The sequence below is a fragment of the Pelodiscus sinensis genome, chromosome 5, assembly GCF_052426305.1.
Source record: "Pelodiscus sinensis isolate ZL-2025 chromosome 5, ASM5242630v1, whole genome shotgun sequence".
In the NCBI taxonomy this organism is placed as follows: Eukaryota; Metazoa; Chordata; order Testudines; family Trionychidae; genus Pelodiscus; species Pelodiscus sinensis.
The window spans coordinates 98387203-98406023 of NC_143056.1; the positions used below are offsets into that span (position 1 = coordinate 98387203).

Consider the following 18821-nt stretch of genomic DNA (forward strand, 5'->3'; position numbering starts at 1 on the left):
CCAGCCCGGGGGCCTAGTCCAGCACTCGCAGCAGGCCCAGCGACCTAGTCCAGCACTGCGGGGTGGGGTAGGGGGGTCCGGGCCCTCCCTCTCCACCAGACCCCAACCCAGGGCCCTGTTAGTGGTGGGTGGTTCCCACCACTGGCTCAGCAGGGGGTCCTCCCCCAAAACATGCTAAGCCCACTGGGAGGGGGGGGTTTCCCGGCCCCTTGCCCTGGGTTGCTTCCTACCCCCAATCTGGTAGCCGACAGAGATCCCACCTGGCGATGCTGGGTGGCCGGCAGCGGCTTCATCCGACAGGCTTGTCCCTGGGGCAGCGGCACCAGGCGTTCTGCAGCAGGGCAGGTGGCCAACAGGCGTTGGTGTTGGGGGCGGGCTCGCCCCGGGGCTGGTGGCAGCAGCGCCTCCTCCGGCTCTGGCTCTGGATCTGGATCTGGCAGCAGGTCCAGCAGCAGGCCAGCAGCTTGGGCCGGAGCTCCTGCCTCCCCAGCGTTCTGCCTCAACTGAGCAGCCCAGCAGTCTTTTATAGTGAGGCTGCACTTCGAGCATGCCCAGTAGGGCTGTGGGGGAGGGGCGTGTTCTGCCCAATAAATGGGCTCCCCTTCCTCCTGCTCAGTGTGGGGGCAGGTTAGCCCTGTCACACTCCTCTTCAGATAAGTGTTGGATATGAATGTAGAAGCCAGACTCTTCGTATGTCTGTAATGAGATCTATAGAGATGTAATATGCTACAAATCCACTGATGACATCAAATCAAACACCTCATTGCTGAAAATTAAGTAAACCCTATACTTAGTATTGGGCTAAGTTTAGCGGCTCAGAAGAGCATGCTGCTTTAGCTGGAGAACAATTTTCTTCCCTAGATGGAAGGACCAGTTGCCGGAGTAGAATCACCAATGTCTTTCTTTACATAAGATCCTACCAAAATATCAAGTCTTCACTGCTAACCAGCAGCTATAAGGTATCCACTTGTAGCCCATCTACTTGGACTCCTGATTAAGGGTTCAGAGGAGTCAACAAATGTGAACCTCATGCATAGGGAATTCTGAATCACAAATCTCTAAACCACAGGATGTCAATCTAGCAGCCAGCTCTACCATAGCACCATTAACAATCCTCACCCAATGGAGGCTGTTGAAACATTCTTTAAATATTTTGCTTGATGGTGCTTGCACTAAATGCAGTCAATCTGGCTGCACCTGGCAGCTGAGACTTCAGTGACTACTAATTAACCTAATTTCAAGAGCAGGAAAGGAAGCTTGCTTTTCCATTCACAAGTGCATGCTAGTACCAATCATAGTTTGCATACAAATCTTGCTGGCATGTGCTTTATTTCATATGGCTTTAGTGGCTATCCTGCAAATATTTATGGTCCAGGGAGGACAGTGAGAAAGAGAAAGATTGTGAAGAGATATCAAGTAAGCTTAGTTCCTTGGCCAGAAGGTAACATCTCTAAGTTTAATTCAAGGTGGTGGTTTTAATGAAGTACTGTTGGAAAATAAGTTAAGGTAGCTTAGAGTATAATAACCCTTGGGAATACACATTTCTCTCTTGCTGGTTATAAATACTCCATTAACTCATAATTCTCTCTTATAAATAAATGCTAATATAAATATTGAATGGAATATTTTCTGTTCTTTAGAGGCCTCAATTCAGCAAAGCTGTTAACTATGGGCTTACTTTTAGCTTGAAGTCAATGGGACTTAAGCATGTGTTTCACTGCTTTCCTGATTAAGGATCGACAGGGCATATGTTTAAGTACTTACCTGAGGCACATTTTCTTTTAGTTACTGAACAAGAGGCAAAGAGCCTAATTGTGCCCTTAGCTATGCACACAAAACTTCCATTGACTGAATTTGGGAGCAGAATTTGAATATTAAGGACAGTAAAAATAATAATTGGAAAAAAGGAAAACACCTTCCCAGTATTCTTTTTAACACACATTGCTTTTACAGTTATTTTTTATTTAGTAAAGGTACTATTCAGTATTCATACTGTTTCCTTTTTGTGTGTGTGTGGTTTTTTTTCAGCTTGGAATGTGAAAATAAACACTTCACCTTTACATTTTGATTCTCATGCACTGGCAAAACACTGTAGTCATTAATTGGGTTATAGTCACTGCAGGGAAATGTTACAAAACCTTCTGTTTCTGCATTAGGAACATTTGTTTATGTTAATTATTTTTAAAACATGTTTTGTAAAAGGAAACATGGGGCGTGGTGGTAAATATTTCAAATTTTTGTACTTAAAGATGAAACCACTAAAACCAGAGGTACTTTTTAAAGCACAATAGATACGTCCTGGGATTTTAAGACAATAGTTTGATACCAAAAACATTACTTGTGCCTTGCAGTTGTGTTTTCATTGGAAACGTAAACAAAGGGGATTTCATAGTGGTTTTACACCATTGAGTGTAATGGAGATTTAATTGTAAATAGTTCCTTATAAATAGACCTGTGACTTAAGCACTATCTAAGCATGTATGGGTGTGAGAAAGATGCATCAGAAAGCATACCTCCCCACCTCCCGCCCCTCCCCCCCCCTCCGCCCCAGACAGCTCACTATTCTTCCATTGGCTTGATAAAATAATAAAATATCATCTCCTTTTTCATCTCTAAGGAATTAACAAGTGGAAAATTTATTTTTGGGGGAGCTGAAAGGTTGAGGGAGTTGACCTCATTGCATAGTTTGGCAGCTTAGCTTCCGACTACAATGGAGCTTTGCCTCGGGCCTGATCCTGTGAGGTGCAGAGATGCTTGAACATTTCTGAGGCCCTGAATTCCTGTCCTATAACAGCAGTTCTCAAACTTAAGCAAGCTGAGGAACCCCATTTTTCTTTAAAAATTTGTTGGGACCCACCTGCCCTACTCCTTTACCAAGGTCCTGTCCCTTCTCTGTGGCTCCTCCCCCTGCTGAATCCATTCCCCCCCCTCTCTGTTGCTCACTGTCCCCCACCCTCTCTCATTTTCACTGGGCTAGGGGGTTGGAGGGTGGGGGTGTGAGAGCTCTGGGGTGGGACAAGGACTGTGGGCTTTGGCATGCTGGAGGGAATGCTGGGCATGGGGTTGAGACAGTATGGGATGCTGGATTTCCCTTGCAGCCCCCCAGTTTGAGAAACGCTGTCTTACTCTGTACACATAATGAAGTCTTGGTGATGGGGCAACTCTCTGATGCTTTGTGGAGAAAGGACAGACACAGTCAGGATCCCATTCAGATTAGCAAAGCTGAACAGGCATATGCATTTTATTTCTTTTATGAACTCTTAAAGATGTCTCTCTCTTTACAGGAAAATTGTTGATAGAATAGACGATAACAAAGATGGCTACGTCACAACAGAGGAATTGAAAAACTGGATTAAGCGAGTGCAGAAACGCTATATCTATGAAAATGTGGCTAAGGTCTGGAGAGATTATGACCTAAACAACGATAATAAAATATCCTGGGAAGAATACAAACAAGCCACATATGGGTATTATCTAGGTAAGATTAGTCAAAAGGTAACATTTTAGCCTGGAATTTTCAAGGAAGCCTTAGAGAGCTAGTCATGAAATTTCAATCAAATTCAAAAGAAAAAGGAGAGCCCAGTTTCATATGGGGCTATATTTGGCACATTTGGCTATATTTTCCAATCTACCCAAAAGTAATTTTCTGGATGCGTAAAGATTTCAGAAGGGGAGGAGCAAGTGAATAACATTTCAAAGCTAACTTAAAAGCCTCTGCTCCTATTAGTAAACTAAGGGAATTGTGTGGGGCTGTGTCTACACTGGGCCACTTATTCTGGAAAAGCAGCCGCTTTTCTGGAATAAGCTGCGAGCTGTCTACACTGGCCGCTTGCTTTTCTGGAAAAGCAATGACGATCTACTGTAAAATTGTCAGTGTTTTTCCGGAAAAACTATGCTGCTCCCATTCGGGCAAAAGTCCTTTTCCGGAAAAACTATTCCGGAAAAGGGCCAGTGTAGACAGCACAGTAGTCTTTTCCGCAAAAAAGCCCCGATCGCGAAAATGACGATTGGGGCTTTTTTCCAGAAAAGCGCGTCGACATTGGCCACGGACGCTTTTCTGGAAAAAGTGCTTTTCCGGAAAAGCATCCTGCCAATGTAGACGTGCTTTTTCCGGAAATACTTATAACGGAAAACTGTTCCGTTTTAAGCATTTCCGGAAAAGGGTGCCAGTGTAGACACAGCCTGGTTGTTTTTAAACTTTTCTTTTAAAAGCAATATGTTGAAAGAGTAGTAAGTATTTGCTGTATTGTTTCTGTGAAGTTTTGGTCTGGATGCTAAATGGAGGCTCTAAATACAGTGTCATTATTCTGTTAGAATGTGATATAAATTATGATCAATTATGAATGGAAATCCCTAAAGCCAGACAAATGCAACATTTATGTGAAAATATATTTGAAAGACATGACACTTTTTTTTGTGGCCCTGAGAAAAATTGAATCTGATGTGCTTGATATGGCCAATGGCTCTTGTGCAAGAGAGGTTTTTGTACAAAAAGGAGCTGTCTACACTGCTCTTTTTTGTACAAAAGCCTCTTGCACAAAAACGGCAGCTCATTAATTATGCAAATGAAGTGCTGTGATATTGCACGCTGAGCTTCATTTGCAGAAGCTTTTCCGCAAGAAGGCTACAGTGTAGACATAGCCTAATAGAAAGAAATGAAAAGTTTCAGGCTGGACTTTTTATGGAATTTGAGGACTCCGCTGAGATCCAGACTTGAGACTCAGAAAGCAAATTACAGGTAAAAATTGTGACATAGGGTACGTGTACACTGCAAAGTTATTTCGGGATACCCCCGCATCTAAGGAACGTGTCCACTATTTCAAAATAATGTTTCAGCATCCCTATAAACAGGGCTCGCCGAACCACGGCGAGCCCCGCTCAGCAGCCGCGCTGTCCGGCGATCTGCTCATGCGCACATCGGTCTGTGCAGATCGCCCGAACCTGGCTCTTCCGGGTTACAATCTGCTCACCACAGGTGAGTAGATTGTATTATTTGTCGAGCCCTGCCTATAAACCTTGTTCTACGAGGAATATGGGATGGCTCGAAATAGCGCTTTATTTCAAAATTTGGTGCCGTGTAGATGCGCCAATTTTCAAAATAGCCTATTTTGAAATAAAATTGAAATAAGATACGCAATTTGCATAACACAAATTGCTAATCTTCTTTGTATTTTAGAGTGCAGTGTAGACATACCCTATAGGCAGGTTCTTTCCAACTCATGCTCAGCACAGCAGCCATCTAGTGAGGCACAATCTGTAGTGGGGACAAAAAGAAAGTTCTATTCAAGTATTCATAGAATCATTTCTTTAAAAAAATTAAAGCAAGAGACTTCTCTTAAAAGCCAAACTTATACAAGCGATGCCTCTAACAAATATGAATGGAACAACAAGAATGGATTGCCATCCTGAAAGAAGAACAGGAGCAGGCTATTCATTCATGAAGTGAAGATTTTTTGCAGGCCAATCAACAGTTTTTTCTAGATAGGCATTTCAACTGTATTCCTCAAGGAGATGCTAGATGGCTGGGTTCTGCAATATAAAATCAGTATTATTTCCTTTTAGAAATACAAGATAATGCTTTTTCAAAAAAGCAAACCAGAAAAGATAAGTGAGCTGCTCACCAATTGTTAATAAGCGTAAAAAGACCGGTGGAACCCTGACACAATCTGACTTAGGCAAGACATCACGTCATACAGGAACACAAGGACACAGTTTTGTGTTTACACAGTCCTGAAGTTGCTTGGCCCAGACATAAAGGATTTCTCGCAGTCATAAACATAGAGTAAACAAAAACCAATTCCCATAATTAAAAAACGTTACTACATCAAAACTTGCTTACAGAAACCTGCATTAGAGTCTCTTATGTGCAGTCTTAAGACAAAAAGTCTGAGCAATAAAAGTTTCTAGGACAACAGAACAACACAATGATTTCCATGAGTTTTAATCAGGCCCTAACACTGGAGAGGTGCACTTTCTGCAGGAAGAGGCAAAGGTGGCAGCACTGTACCCTGCTAAACAATGGAATCTGCTTCTCCTAAATCCTGTATGTTCTATGCAACAAGATTGTGTCAAAAAAGAGGGGACAACCCCCAAAACCTACTTTTTATAAGCTGGTGTGCAGACTCTTTTAACTACCTGATCAACCCTGTATAGCAACAGTCTGAAGCTATGTATGTAAGTCAGCAGAGACCTAGAGAAACGGGATCTAAATGACAGAGGTTGTTTGAGGACTTTAATAGGCTCTTAATTTCTTAGTTGATGGTAAATTCCACTTGCCCATCAATACACCACAATTACTAGTACATTTATAAGCTGTACTTCACAAACCCTGTCATCACAAACACTATGGCTATGTCTACACTGCGGCGCTGTTTTGGGATACTGAAAGAATCCCAAAATTGCTATCCTGCATCTTTTGAACATGCTATTCCGATATCCCTGTAAACCTCATTCCACAAGGAGTAAGGGATGTTTTGGAATAGCGGGTTATTTCAAAATTAACTCAAAATAAGCTACACAATTTGTATAGCGCAAATCGTGAAGCTTATTTCAAGGTAAGGGTGCAGTGTAGACACACCCTATAATGGCTAGCTATGACTTTAAAATTTCACAAATGAAATCCTGACACTTTAGCAGCCATCCTGACAATGAATCCTAATTTTAGAATTTCCAGGATGTATTTCAGCAGATTTTTTCTAAACACTATTATTGTAGTGTATGGAGACAATGCATCAATGTTTTCGAAGAGACACACTTCTGAGATTTTCTAATTAATTTCTAGAAAATCCAGAAGAATTTCAAGATGCAACTGATCAAAACAGTTTTAAAAAAATGCTGCCCAGAGATGAAAGGCGATTCAAATCTGCAGACCTGGATGGAGACTCAGCTGCCACTCGCGAGGAGTTCACTGCCTTTCTTCATCCGGAGGAGTTTGAGCATATGAAAGACATTGTCGTCTTAGTAAGTAGAGCAAAACCAATTGCATTCTCTTTGCTTTTATCCCTTTGATGAGTCTTGATGCACTTCCCTACGCTTTCAGTGCAGGATTTCAGAAACAGGCATGTACGTAAATAGTCGCCAACCCAGGGAACAGAAAGGAAAGTGCTTCATGGAATTCACTTCTTTTATGGTCTACACATAGACTTGCAGTCCTATTTCAGTTTAATGAGAGTAAAAATAAAAAGAATAAAAGTGTTTGCACTGGAAAAGCATGAGCTATGAATAAAATCTGATTTAGATGTTTTGGTGCACGTTTGTATATAGATGAGCCCTTACTTTAAACTGGGGGCTGGTGTCTAGATATAACAAAAGACTGGTGCCATCGCGATTGTTCAACTGCAAAGTTACCAGAGCCATTCATGTGCATGGAATTTCTTCACTCTGACAGGAGATTTGTGTATTTCACAAAACTCACAGTGGAGTTAGACAATGTCAACATTTCTGTGCACAATGAATAAAAGAGCAGGCCAGCTCCCAATGTGAAATCTTCCAAAAGGGCAGTCCAATGAGAGAAGCCAAACATGGCACAGTTACTCAGGATTTCTCTTAGGATTTCAGTTTTGATCATTTTGAGAAGTAGCGCTTAGTCATAAAGAGAGCTGTTGGAATGTTCAGTTATTTCTTGATCACTGTGGGGGGTTGAAAAATGTTTTCCAGGAAACACTGGAGGACATTGACAAAAACGAGGACGGTTTTGTGGATCAAGATGAGTACATTGGTAAGTGCTGGAATGGAATTGCCTCTCCTTCACATTTAGCACAAGTACTTTAAAAATCTCCACTCCACTAGTCCCTGTCTTCTCAGATCGAAGTCAATACTTACCACAAACAAGAGCATCTCCATACCCATACATTCTAAACAAACAAAATCAAAATGTTTCTTTTCATTTTAGGCATGTAGAGACACCAATAGCAAAGGTTTTCTAACACTTCCCATTAAACACCTCTGGTTTTAGTTTCTTATAACTTTGCCAAACTTCAATGGCTTGGACTGACTTTTTTATGCCAGATGTCTGCCTAAGCCAATATTTTTTCCTGGAGAAGCTATAGCTGAAACGGTTTGACTATTTCCAAGAATAAGGTTAGAGTAAAATGTTGTGTCTCCCGTGTTTTTGTATTTATTTATTTTTACAATTGTTTCCTTGCTCAGCTTTCATGCTCTGAAGCAAAGACTTGAAATTTGTCAAAGGGGGGGAGGAAAGGGTCACCCCTTTCCGGGGATGTGCCTTTTGCAGCACTTGTGAAAACATGGCCAAATTACAAATCTCTGGAATCAAAATCATAGTTCCCTTATGATCAGTCTTGTTACCATTTGACAACTAAATTCTCCGAAGATTCCAGCTGCACTGGCCATGCTCTGTCCTCTCGCAGTTCCTGTCTAGGTGCCATCCCCACAGTAACTGCTCTTGCTCCATCCTTGGGCTGCAGGGGCTGAGCTGGGGATAGGTTGCTCTGCCCAAAAGACCTGGCACCAGAATCTAGACAGCGTCATGAGATTTAAGAAGCAGCCTGATGTGAAGGAAGAAGAACAGCGATGGGGAGGAGGCAGAGTGCATAGATGGGGGCAGGGTTGAATTTGGCAGGGAAGTGGATTGGAGCAGGAGCAGAGATAGTGCAGCAGTGGGTTAAGAATAAAAGTGCCAAGGAAGGCAGGAGCCAGGGATGGAAAACTGTGTTTGTCAGAGAGAGGGCAGGAACTGGAGGGGGAGATACCTGTAAGCAAGTTGGGGATTTTAAAAGTTGGGAAAGGGGCAGAAGCAGAGAGTGGAGGGCAGAGGAAAAAGCCAGGGAGGGGACGCCAGAGTAGAAGCTGGGGAAGGGCTGAGATGAGGGAAGGGGACTGTCTCTGCCAGCACATCCCTGTGGCTTTAGGGGGAAGGGTGTCTCCATGCTCTGCATGCGCCCCGTGGCCAATAGGAATCTGCAGGGGCAGTACCTACGGGTAGCAGCATGCAGAGACACCCCTTCCCCCCCAGCCTCCCAGCCTAGCAACCGCTGCTCGAGGTAAGCACTGCACCCCCATCCCCTCCCCCTGCACTCCCTCTGGTACCGTATCCCCTCCCAGAGCCTGCACCCCCACCTTCTTCCTCCCTGCACCAGGCCTCAAACACCCTCCCAGACCCACATTCCCTCCTAAACACCGGCACCTCACCCCCTCCTGCACCAAACTCCTGTCCAGAGCCCGAATCCTGCACCACCTCCTACCCCTCAGTCCTCTACCCCAGCCCAGAGCCTGCACCCTCCCTCCCAGAGCCTTAGGCAGCTGTGGGAGGGAGGGAGCTTGGGCGAGGGAGAAGTGCGGGTTCAGGGCACCACGAACATTTCTGCAGACCTGCCACCCTGGGCACTGCAACAGCGTAAGTGCGATTCAGTAGGGGAGGGTCTGGGAAGGCACAGTGGGGTTCAGCAGCACAGGATGTGTGTGTTATGCTTGTGAAATGTCATGCTAACATTGAAGCTCGCGTCTCGTGCTGCCTCGTTGATTTATTTCTTTAATCAGGAAAGTTGCACCATAAAATCATGAAATCAGATGCCGATAAAAACCTTTCCTTTCTAATGCTACGTAAAGATCACTCCATTACATATAATCAGGAACAATATACACACATTCATTAATGTTAGGGCTTCCACTCCTTGAAATTATATTTAGCTTTAAGATGTAACTGCTTTTCAGGTATGACTGAAATAACAGAGCAGCCTAATTTCCCCAGTAATTTAAGTTTATTCTGTGACACTACCTACATATAATTACAAGCTAGTTGTCAACATTTGTTACCATGTAAATGCTAGTTCTATAGATAGGAGCACAGAATGTTCTAGTCACGACCACCTCACATTGGCAAAGGTGATAAAATCAAATTGAGGAGAGTTGTCAGTTACTTCAAATAAACAATGTAACTCTCGTGTGCCCGCATTTATTACAAAAGTAAAGAGTAACAATGAACAGTTCTTGGAAGTTTTCTTCAACAGTTGGGAAAACAAATGTCTAAATTATTGTATGTGCTTGGATTAGATTAGATTAAATAGAGTAGCGATTTTGTTGTGTGCTCTAAACCCTGGCTACTGTGTGTCATATCTACATTTTTGCTTTGTCTTGTTTTAAAAAATGAATAAAACCCCACAAACATTGCACAGCTTGTGCCCCTTCCCCAAAGCAAGGGACCATTCGTGACGACATTGGACATTGGCTTTGGATCAGGAGCCAAGAAAGTTTAGCAACTAAAAATGTTTCAGCATCTTTACAGACTGGGCCAAATTCCCACTAAAATGGGCACGTGCAGTTCTGGTAATGTCATGGGAGTTACACTCATTTACAGCAATGGGGAATCCAGCCCTGGTCCAACACATGCATGTGGTTTTTATTGCTAATTTTGGAGCAAATCCCAGAGCGAGTTGCACCTGCGCCTCCCATGAATGCGAGCTGGCCTCAAGCCTAGCCTGACCTAGGAACATGTGAATAGTCTTGACAATCAAATCCATACTGGGCTGTGAGCAAAACGGGTCAGTTTTAAACAGGCCAATGGTAGAGATGTGGGCTGGGAAAGAATGAACCTCACTGACAGGGGGAGTTGATTGGTGTGCGAGTGCAGATGGGAGAACCGAAGTACTAAGCAAACTGAGGTTCCTCTAGCTGATTCCCTTACAACTGATAAAAGGATGGGAGGCCTGGGCCAACATCTCCACATTAAGTCACCGCTGATTTCCCTTTACTCTTTCCCTATTTTTTCTTTACGTAAGCACCAGCTGTCTAGAGGTACTGCTGCCTAGGCAGGTCATGTGCATAACTTAACTTCAGCATGGACTGGTCTGCAGTGTAACTCCTGTATACCAAAACTGATTATCCACAGTCTATCACAAGGTGTTCTCTTAGCCCGGATCACTGATGAGTGGCTGTATCACAGGGGTGGGCAATAATTTTTGGTGGGGGACCCACCCCAAGATTTTGGAAAGTGGTCAAGGGCCGCACTTTTCTGTGGAGGGAGTGCGGGTCTGGGGTGAAGGTTGGGTGCAGAAGGGCGCACGGGGTAAGGGACTGGGGTGCAGGAGACGGTGTGAGGTCTGAGAGGGAATTGGGTGAAGGGGGCGTTGTGACCTGGGTCAGGGGGTTGAGGTGGATCAGGGAAGGAGTATGGATGCAGGAGAGTATTCTGGCCTGGGGGAGGGGTTCTAGGAGGAGGTGCAAAGTCTGGGAGGGAGCTATGACCTGGGAAAAGGGGGTGCAGACTATAGAGGGCTTAGGTGGTGACCTGGTGCAGGGGTGCGGAGTGCAGGAAGTGTGGGTGAAGGAGAGGATTCAGGCCTGAGGGAAGGGCATAGGAGGGGGTCCAGGGTCTGGGAGGGAGTTGTGACCTGGGGCAAGGGGGTTCTGAGGGTTTGGATGGTGACCTGGGGGAGAGAGTTGCGGTGCGGGAGGGGCAGGGGCATAGGGTTGCCAGATGGTCTCCCAAAAAATACTGGACACCCGGTATTTTTTGGACAAGGAAAAAAAAAAGGAACATGGGATAAGCGGCGATCACAACCCCACCTCCCAGCTGGGAGGCGGGGCTGCGAACGCCTCTGGGAGCCTGTGATTGCGCAGAAGCCTGGCGGGGGCAGGGCTGTCCACGTCAGGCTTCCGTCAGGTGCCCAGTCGGAAAAATCAGAGAACACCAGACACTACACGTGTCTGGTATTGTCTGATTTTTTTTTTTTTTTAACCAGGCAGCGGGCTCAAATACTGGACTGTCCGGTAGGATATCGGACACCTGGAAACCGTACAGGGGCAGGCTCTGACTGGGAGGCGCTTACCTAAGCCAGCAGCCCTGCAGCTCCCCCAAGGAAGGCTGGGCTCCCTGCCTGCTGCAGCCTCAGATCACTTTACATTGCAGGCTTGTTCCCTCCATGTGGCTCTCAGCTCTGGAAGGGAAAGAGGCTTGTGTTGCCCCCATTTGTCAGGCCAGTCTCTCAGCTCCTATTGGCTGGTTGTTTCCAGCCAATAGGAGCTGAGATTGGCTGGAATCAATTCCTATTGGTTGTTTCTAGTCTATAGGAGCTGAGGATTGGGCTGGAGGCTGGGAGATCACATGAAGCCTCCCCCTCCCTGCAGAGCAGAGAGCTGCACAGTCTGCGATTTAAACTGCAGCAGCTACATGTCTGTGGGTCCCAGCAGGGTGGTCCATGGGCCAGAACCGGTGGCTTGATGGGCTGAATCCGGCCCCCAGGCTGTATTTTGCCCAGCCCTTCTGTATGAATTCTTTTCACCCTTTCCTAGTACAGTGCAGCCCTCATCTTCCAGTGGAGTTTGCTGTAGTCTGTTCAATAGTCTAGCATTTAAAAAGGAATTGATCTACTCAGCGGTATTTCTCTTATGCAGAGGCTGCCATAAAAGCAGGACAAAAGCCATCCAGCTCCATTTAGCAGATTTTTGTTTCTTAAGTTTCCCTGTGCCTTTAATTCCCTTCCCCACTCTCTGGTTGGAATCTGATGTGACTCACAAAGACACTTGCTGGCAGGGATGATGTGTAATGCTGCTGTTGGTTCTTCCCCCACATCCCCCCACTTTTCTCACCAGGATAGCTGAGCTTATCGTGAAAGAGCATGAGTGCAGATTAGAACAAGATCCTGAAAGAGCTGTATGCCATCACATGTATACTGATGGTGGGGGGAAAAAAATCACAGAGTGAAGACATTGCGGGGCAAATTTGCCTTGCAGTTACCCGGGACTGCCCCTTAACTTAAGTGGCATTGCACTAGCATGCTAAAACAGGGATATATGAATGGCTAGAACTAACAGTGATGAAGCCATTTGAGTGAAGTAAGGTGTATATGCATGTGCTCATTCCTTTTACACCTGTGCCCGCACAACGTACAATACTTCTGTGCAAGCTGTTACTGTGCGATTTCTACTACTAGCCAGCCTTAATTTTGTGCATTATTTGCACGCTAAATAGGACTTCGAAACCTTTGTTTCCCCTCCAGCTGATATGTTTGCCCATGAGGAAGGAGGACCCGAACCTGACTGGGTACTTACTGAACGCGAGCAGTTTTCAGATTTTCGGGATATAAACAAGGATGGGAAGATGGATAAAGAGGAGATTAGGCACTGGATTCTCCCACAAGATTATGATCATGCACAAGCTGAAGCCAGGCACTTAGTTTATGAATCGGATGTAGACAAGGTACTTATTGCTCTGGTATATTTCATATATGTTACATTAAGAGTTTAACTGATTCCCTTTACAGAGTGTCAGCCAGGAAGAGATGATTCTGAATTACTTTTCTTATTGGTGTAGTCTAGGTAGAGTTTTGGATGATAAAAATGGTTTTGCTACGGCCTTAATACAGCAGAATCATTTTGAGTTGTTAAAATTAGAAACCACCAACCTATCCCCCTATACCCAAAAATTCCAACAGATTTTTCTCTTTTGAAATGGGACATGAACATTTATGTATTAAACTGATTTAAGAGAGAGATACAAATATAAGACTATAAGAAAGAAGACAAATGTCTGTCCTATCCCTTCCACCTCCACTATGACAGGGGACTAATAATTCAGCAGCACCTGGATAGGAGCCATTGCTCAATGTGGTTGTTCCCCTCTCTCTAACTTTGCTGATTCTCCACTACTGGAGTCAGGATGATCACGACTTCCTTCTACAGAGCTGTATTTAGAAGGATTTCACTTGTTAAATATAGGTGATCATCATTGCCAAAGCCAGATAAAATATTTCCCATTATAATCAAAAAGGAAAAGTTAAAACCATATGTGAGCTTGTACAAATAGATGAGCAGCACGCACTTACAGCAGAAAGTTCTGTGTCAGAATCAGTTAATTATGAAATACTTTTGAGTGAAATGCAGATCTTAGTGAACTCAATGGGAGTTACATCATTGACTTCCACTAGGGGCCAGCATTTCAACCATTGTCTGCAGCCTCCTTCACTGGAGAATTTTCCGCAGCTGGGCATCTTGGAAACTTTCATTCATGTTTCTTTTATCTGGTTTTTAAAATGTTCTAATAGAGACTTTCCCCCCCTCCAGGATCAAAAGTTAACCAAAGAGGAGATTCTACAGAATTGGAACATGTTTGTTGGCAGCCAAGCTACCAATTATGGGGAAGACCTCACAAAAAATCATGATGAACTATGATATTTTTCACAACTCAACGTGCCAAAGACTGTTCAATTTCTCATTACATTAAGGAAGTCACTGTATTTTTATTTTCTGGCTGAATAATTTGCACCTATAGTTTTTAACAAACCTCAGAAATGGGGTGTAGAAATAGCCTCTTCCAAGAAATGCAAGAGCTAGTCACTACACTTTTATTTGAAAAAAACCCTTTCTATTGTGAATAGATTGCAGTATCACTTTGGGGATGATGTTCTAAAACTTAGTTCTTAGGATCATTAAAAAGTTTTCATATTTTTTTAAAATGCCCTTTTTTCCCCCCTGAAGGGACACCGAGTTTTAATTGGGAAGAAATGTATTGAGTGTTTAAATAGATTCTGAGTTTAGTGGGGGCGGGGGTTAAAAATAGTAACTAAGAATTTAGATCGTTATTTCCCCTTTCCCATATGAAAAGGAGGTCTTACTTGACATGAACTATGGCTTTTTTTCTCCATCCTGTGGTCTTTCCTCCTGGTTGGGTCCAGTGGTGCTGAATGAATAAGGCCTCGTGGAATAAAGGCAGATGCACCAGCCCTCCAGAACGTAACCATTGAAGTGCAGCACCTATAACTAATCACTGTTCCCCAGTTTTCTTTTACTAATCAGTAGCAGTACATCTACCACATTGCCTGTCACTCACCGTTGTTCTTTGACAAGGACAGTAGAGTCCACTCTGACAATTACTACTTCTGAGAGCAGTATGGGATGGTTTGTGGGCTGTTGCTTATTCTGTTTCCTAAAAAGATTCATGGCACACGGACCTGCTGTTTTCCAATGCTTCCCACGCTTTGCACACTCCACTTCTACTAGCTAGGGTTGACTTATTCATGCCATGTGGAAAAGAAGTGAGACCTCTATCCTCTGGGCCCTTCTTGAAATGATGGGCCTTATGTTCTCTTCTGTGCTGTGTCAGGGATTCATGTGGTTTAAAATGCTGGGTTTGCATATATACTCACATTTAGATCACCAAGTTGTATGATAGGTGGATCAATTTCCTACAGAACAGTAAACCTTCCACGTGGCAGCATATTTTACTGTATAATATGAGCTGTTGTTCCTTTTCATTTGTGTGGGTTTTCCTGTCAGTACTGCATTGACAACCTGCACAATAAAACTGTAACTTTCTTTTTGATACTACGAAGACACAGAAATGTTAGAGGATTTATCTGGGAGTGGGAAGTAAAAACAAGAACCATCAACAGGCTTTTAAATAATAGCGCCCAAAACTCTGGTCTCTGGACCATACGTAGTCCATGAAGCACTTGCTGGTGGTCCACAGAGCGCTGGCTGGGCACATGCAATGGTTCCGTCTTGTTTCTAGCTGACAAATCACACAAAGGAAGCTAAAAATACATTAAGTCCTCTGTAATCAATTGCTGTAGCTACCACGGCGCTCTAACTGGATCACCAGTGGCAGGGGAATTTATCTGCGCGTGTATGAATGGCAGGAGAGACATCCACAGGGCATTCCCTCTTGGATGTGTGCTCTGTGTTTTGAAAAAAAAGCTCAACAACCCCCATTCTAAACACGGTCATTCTGCTTGTGACTCCACATTTGGGGATATTATTTCTGGATGCAAATGAATTTCAAGGCCAGCAGAGAAAAAGGATCATCTAGGCTAGAGGGAAAGAGTCCTTGAAAGTACATGTCTATTTTGAAAAATGACTAATAGTGACTGGGCAAAAATGGCCCCTTTTAACTCAGTGGTGTATAGGCCTTGTTCTGATCCTCTGTGTGATGCTGAATTTCTATCCAAGTACATATTCTGAATCGCATCTGCAATGTTAAGTCTACAGAGAAAAGTCGTCCTCCTTTTTACCCCAGTTGGCAATGCAGAGGCAATGAAGCTATGGAAGAATGAACTGGAATTTATTCTGATTTATACATTATCAGTCAACAGAATTGTCAACTAAGTTCCAACTGTAGGCTCAGTTTTTTTCTTCAGTTATAACTATGCTGCTCCCAGGCATACAAGGAATTGTACAGGTATCACTGTGGATATAATCTGCCCTGCATAGTCATACATTTGTAACAGTACAATGAGCCAGAAAGAACACAGCTTTTATCTCTGACCCGGGGGGAGGGGGTGTTTTTTATGTTTTTTTTGTAAACTGAGCAGATTTGTTTAGAAATTGCAGAAAAGCCAAGCATGGAACCAGCTCTTCCATGAAAAGGTCATTTTTGCAGGGTTACTTTTCAGAGAACAAGTGCACTTTAGTTTATTCTCTGTTTCGATTGAAACTAGATTCCATGCAGTTTTGGCTGGTGTAGATCATGCAATCTTGATAATATTGTGTTGTAGCGACCTGATTTCTGCCTCACTATGACGTTGCCTAAAATGTCTACTAACAGTTCTGCTTCTTACATGAAAATGCAGTAGGACAAAATGGGATATACCACAAGCAAACACTTTGTCCTTCCAGAGCCTATGAATCAAAATGATGCTTCCATGCCATGTTATCTGTGAAACAATAAAACTGTGTCTAGCACAGAATTAGAATTTCTCTGCAGTGTTTAGCTTATGTATTTGACTTTGCAGCTGCATTCTTACATACTTCATGCATCAGACATCTCTGCGGGTAGGTCTAAACTGCAGAGGTTTTTTTTGAAAAACGTCCGTTTTTCAAAAAAACCTTCACTTCACACTGCAATCTCGTGTTCTTTCGGAATTTTTTTTTTTAAAGAACAGAGGGGTTTTTCCAACATGGGTAAACCTCTTTCTATGAGGAAGAACCCTTTTTCCGAAAGAGCTCTTTCAGAAAAAGGTGTGTGTGGATGGGAAAGAGGGTGTTCTTGTGAAAGAAGAGAAAAGAGGAAAAAGCACAGGTGCTCTAGTGACTACTCTATCCACAGTAATCACAGCTTAAATATGAGATAGCGTCCATTCCGTGTGGACGCTGTCTTTCAAAAAAGCAGATCGCTTTTTCAATGCGCTTTTGCTGTGTAGACGCTTTCTTTCAGAAGAAGTTTTTCTGGACGATCTCTTCTAGAAAAGCTTCTTCTGAAAGAAGCCTGCAGTCTAGACATAGCCTGGGAGTATTCATCTTGAAGAGAGGTTTCATATTGAGATTTCAGGGTGTTTTTAAAAAAACAAACAAAAAAAACTTTGGAATGCTTCCCACACAGAGAATGCACCTGCCAAGTCTATTGCCTCTCTTACATCTTCCAGCCAAAATGTTCTTTAAAACCAAACAAAACAAAAAATAGAAATTGGGTGCTGAGATATGAGGCATCAATGACTTCATCCAGCCATGACATTGCTGAACAGACTCTATTGTGTTCATATAGAACTGCACGCAAGTTTTGACAAGCAAAATTTTCTCCTGCATATATTGTTTGGATATTTGAGAGCCAGGACACAATTTTGCAGCCTTGCATAATTTGAATTTCTAATTATGCATGCAAAATCCAAATACAAAAGTAGGCACCACTGAAGTCAGTGAGATTACTCACCTGAGTATAGCTTTTCTACTTTGGCCTATGGAATTCTACAGACAGATTTAAATCAAATACTTGAAAATGTGAAATAATTTTTCATATGTCCATTTGTGGAAACAATTCATTTGCTGATTAAAAGTAGATTACAAATAATTAGCTAATTGGTATTTGTGAGTGATCTTAACAAGCCTGTGCCCATTTACATGTGCTTCACCAAATATTTAAAAGGCATTTAGAAAGTCATGAATAACATGCGTACATTTCATTCTAAAGGTTTCTCTTCCTGCATTTCTTTTTAAGTTTCACTTGCCATGGCTCAGTAATACAGAGATCATTTTGTATACTAAATCCTTCTTTCAACCTCAATGCACTAAGAAAGAGTAAATCTGAAAGAGACTAGAGCTTCTGGGTTTGAATTTAACACTATTTAAGGAAAGCAAACCTTTGCTAGGGGATATAACTGTTAACATTGTGATTTTTCAAGCCTAAGGTTTCTAATGGGGTTTGACTGTTCCAGAGATAACATATTTTTTCTAGGTAACATATTTCAAGTTCGATTATGAGCAAATGTTACAAAATTTTAGTGTAATGTGAAATACTGTAATGTCAGATAGCATTATTTATCTGCTTAATATGACTAAAAACATTAATTGCTGGAAGCCATAATTCATCCCAGCAACATGAAAATCCATTTTGTGCCTATCTTGTCAGTTATTGCAGATTCTCATAATGAATTGTGAAGTGGTGAAATTCTTTTGGGAAATGTGTTTGTATATTTCTACCTGCAGGTTCTGTATGGTCACTTTTATTACACAGATCCTCCATTAACTAAATGTTTTCATTATGGTGGTGCCATGACACATCAAGGATGCATTTTTATCCTTTTAGATATCTGGAGTAGTCTTTATTATTGTACATGCAGTTTTAATTATTAGGATTTATGAAATGAACTAAGTGGCTAATGTTCTTTGACTTATATTTCCATTTAATGATTCAATTAGGTTAAATCTGTCACCTTTTCCATTCAAGGTACTATTTGTAATTCCCCAAAGAAAGGTAAAATAGTGCACAAACTGATCTAATTGCACTTACACAATGATATTAAAAAGGTTGCCTAATGCTTTACTACTTGCTATGTGGAAGCTAACCTTTCTCCCACTGAAATCAATGGCAAAGCTCCCATCTTTCAGTTACTGTAAAGTAGGCTTGAGGCTTTAGCTTCTATCTGTTACCTAAA

The 18821-nt window shown here is 42.8% G+C and overlaps 1 protein-coding gene across 1 annotated transcript in view; it reads left to right on the forward strand.

Annotated features, from left to right (window-relative positions):
- Nucleotides 1-18275, forward strand: part of RCN1 (reticulocalbin 1) — a 31849-nt gene extending 13574 nt beyond the window's left edge. Inside the window, exons 3-7 of the mRNA XM_006128905.4 lie at nt 3285-3478; nt 6782-6960; nt 7657-7717; nt 12957-13156; nt 14020-18275. Coding sequence (XP_006128967.3) covers nt 3285-3478; nt 6782-6960; nt 7657-7717; nt 12957-13156; nt 14020-14127 — 742 coding nt within the window. The 3' untranslated portion in view covers nt 14128-18275. The remainder of the gene's footprint in view (nt 1-3284; nt 3479-6781; nt 6961-7656; nt 7718-12956; nt 13157-14019) is intronic.
- The last annotated feature ends 546 nt before the right edge of the window (nt 18276-18821 follow it).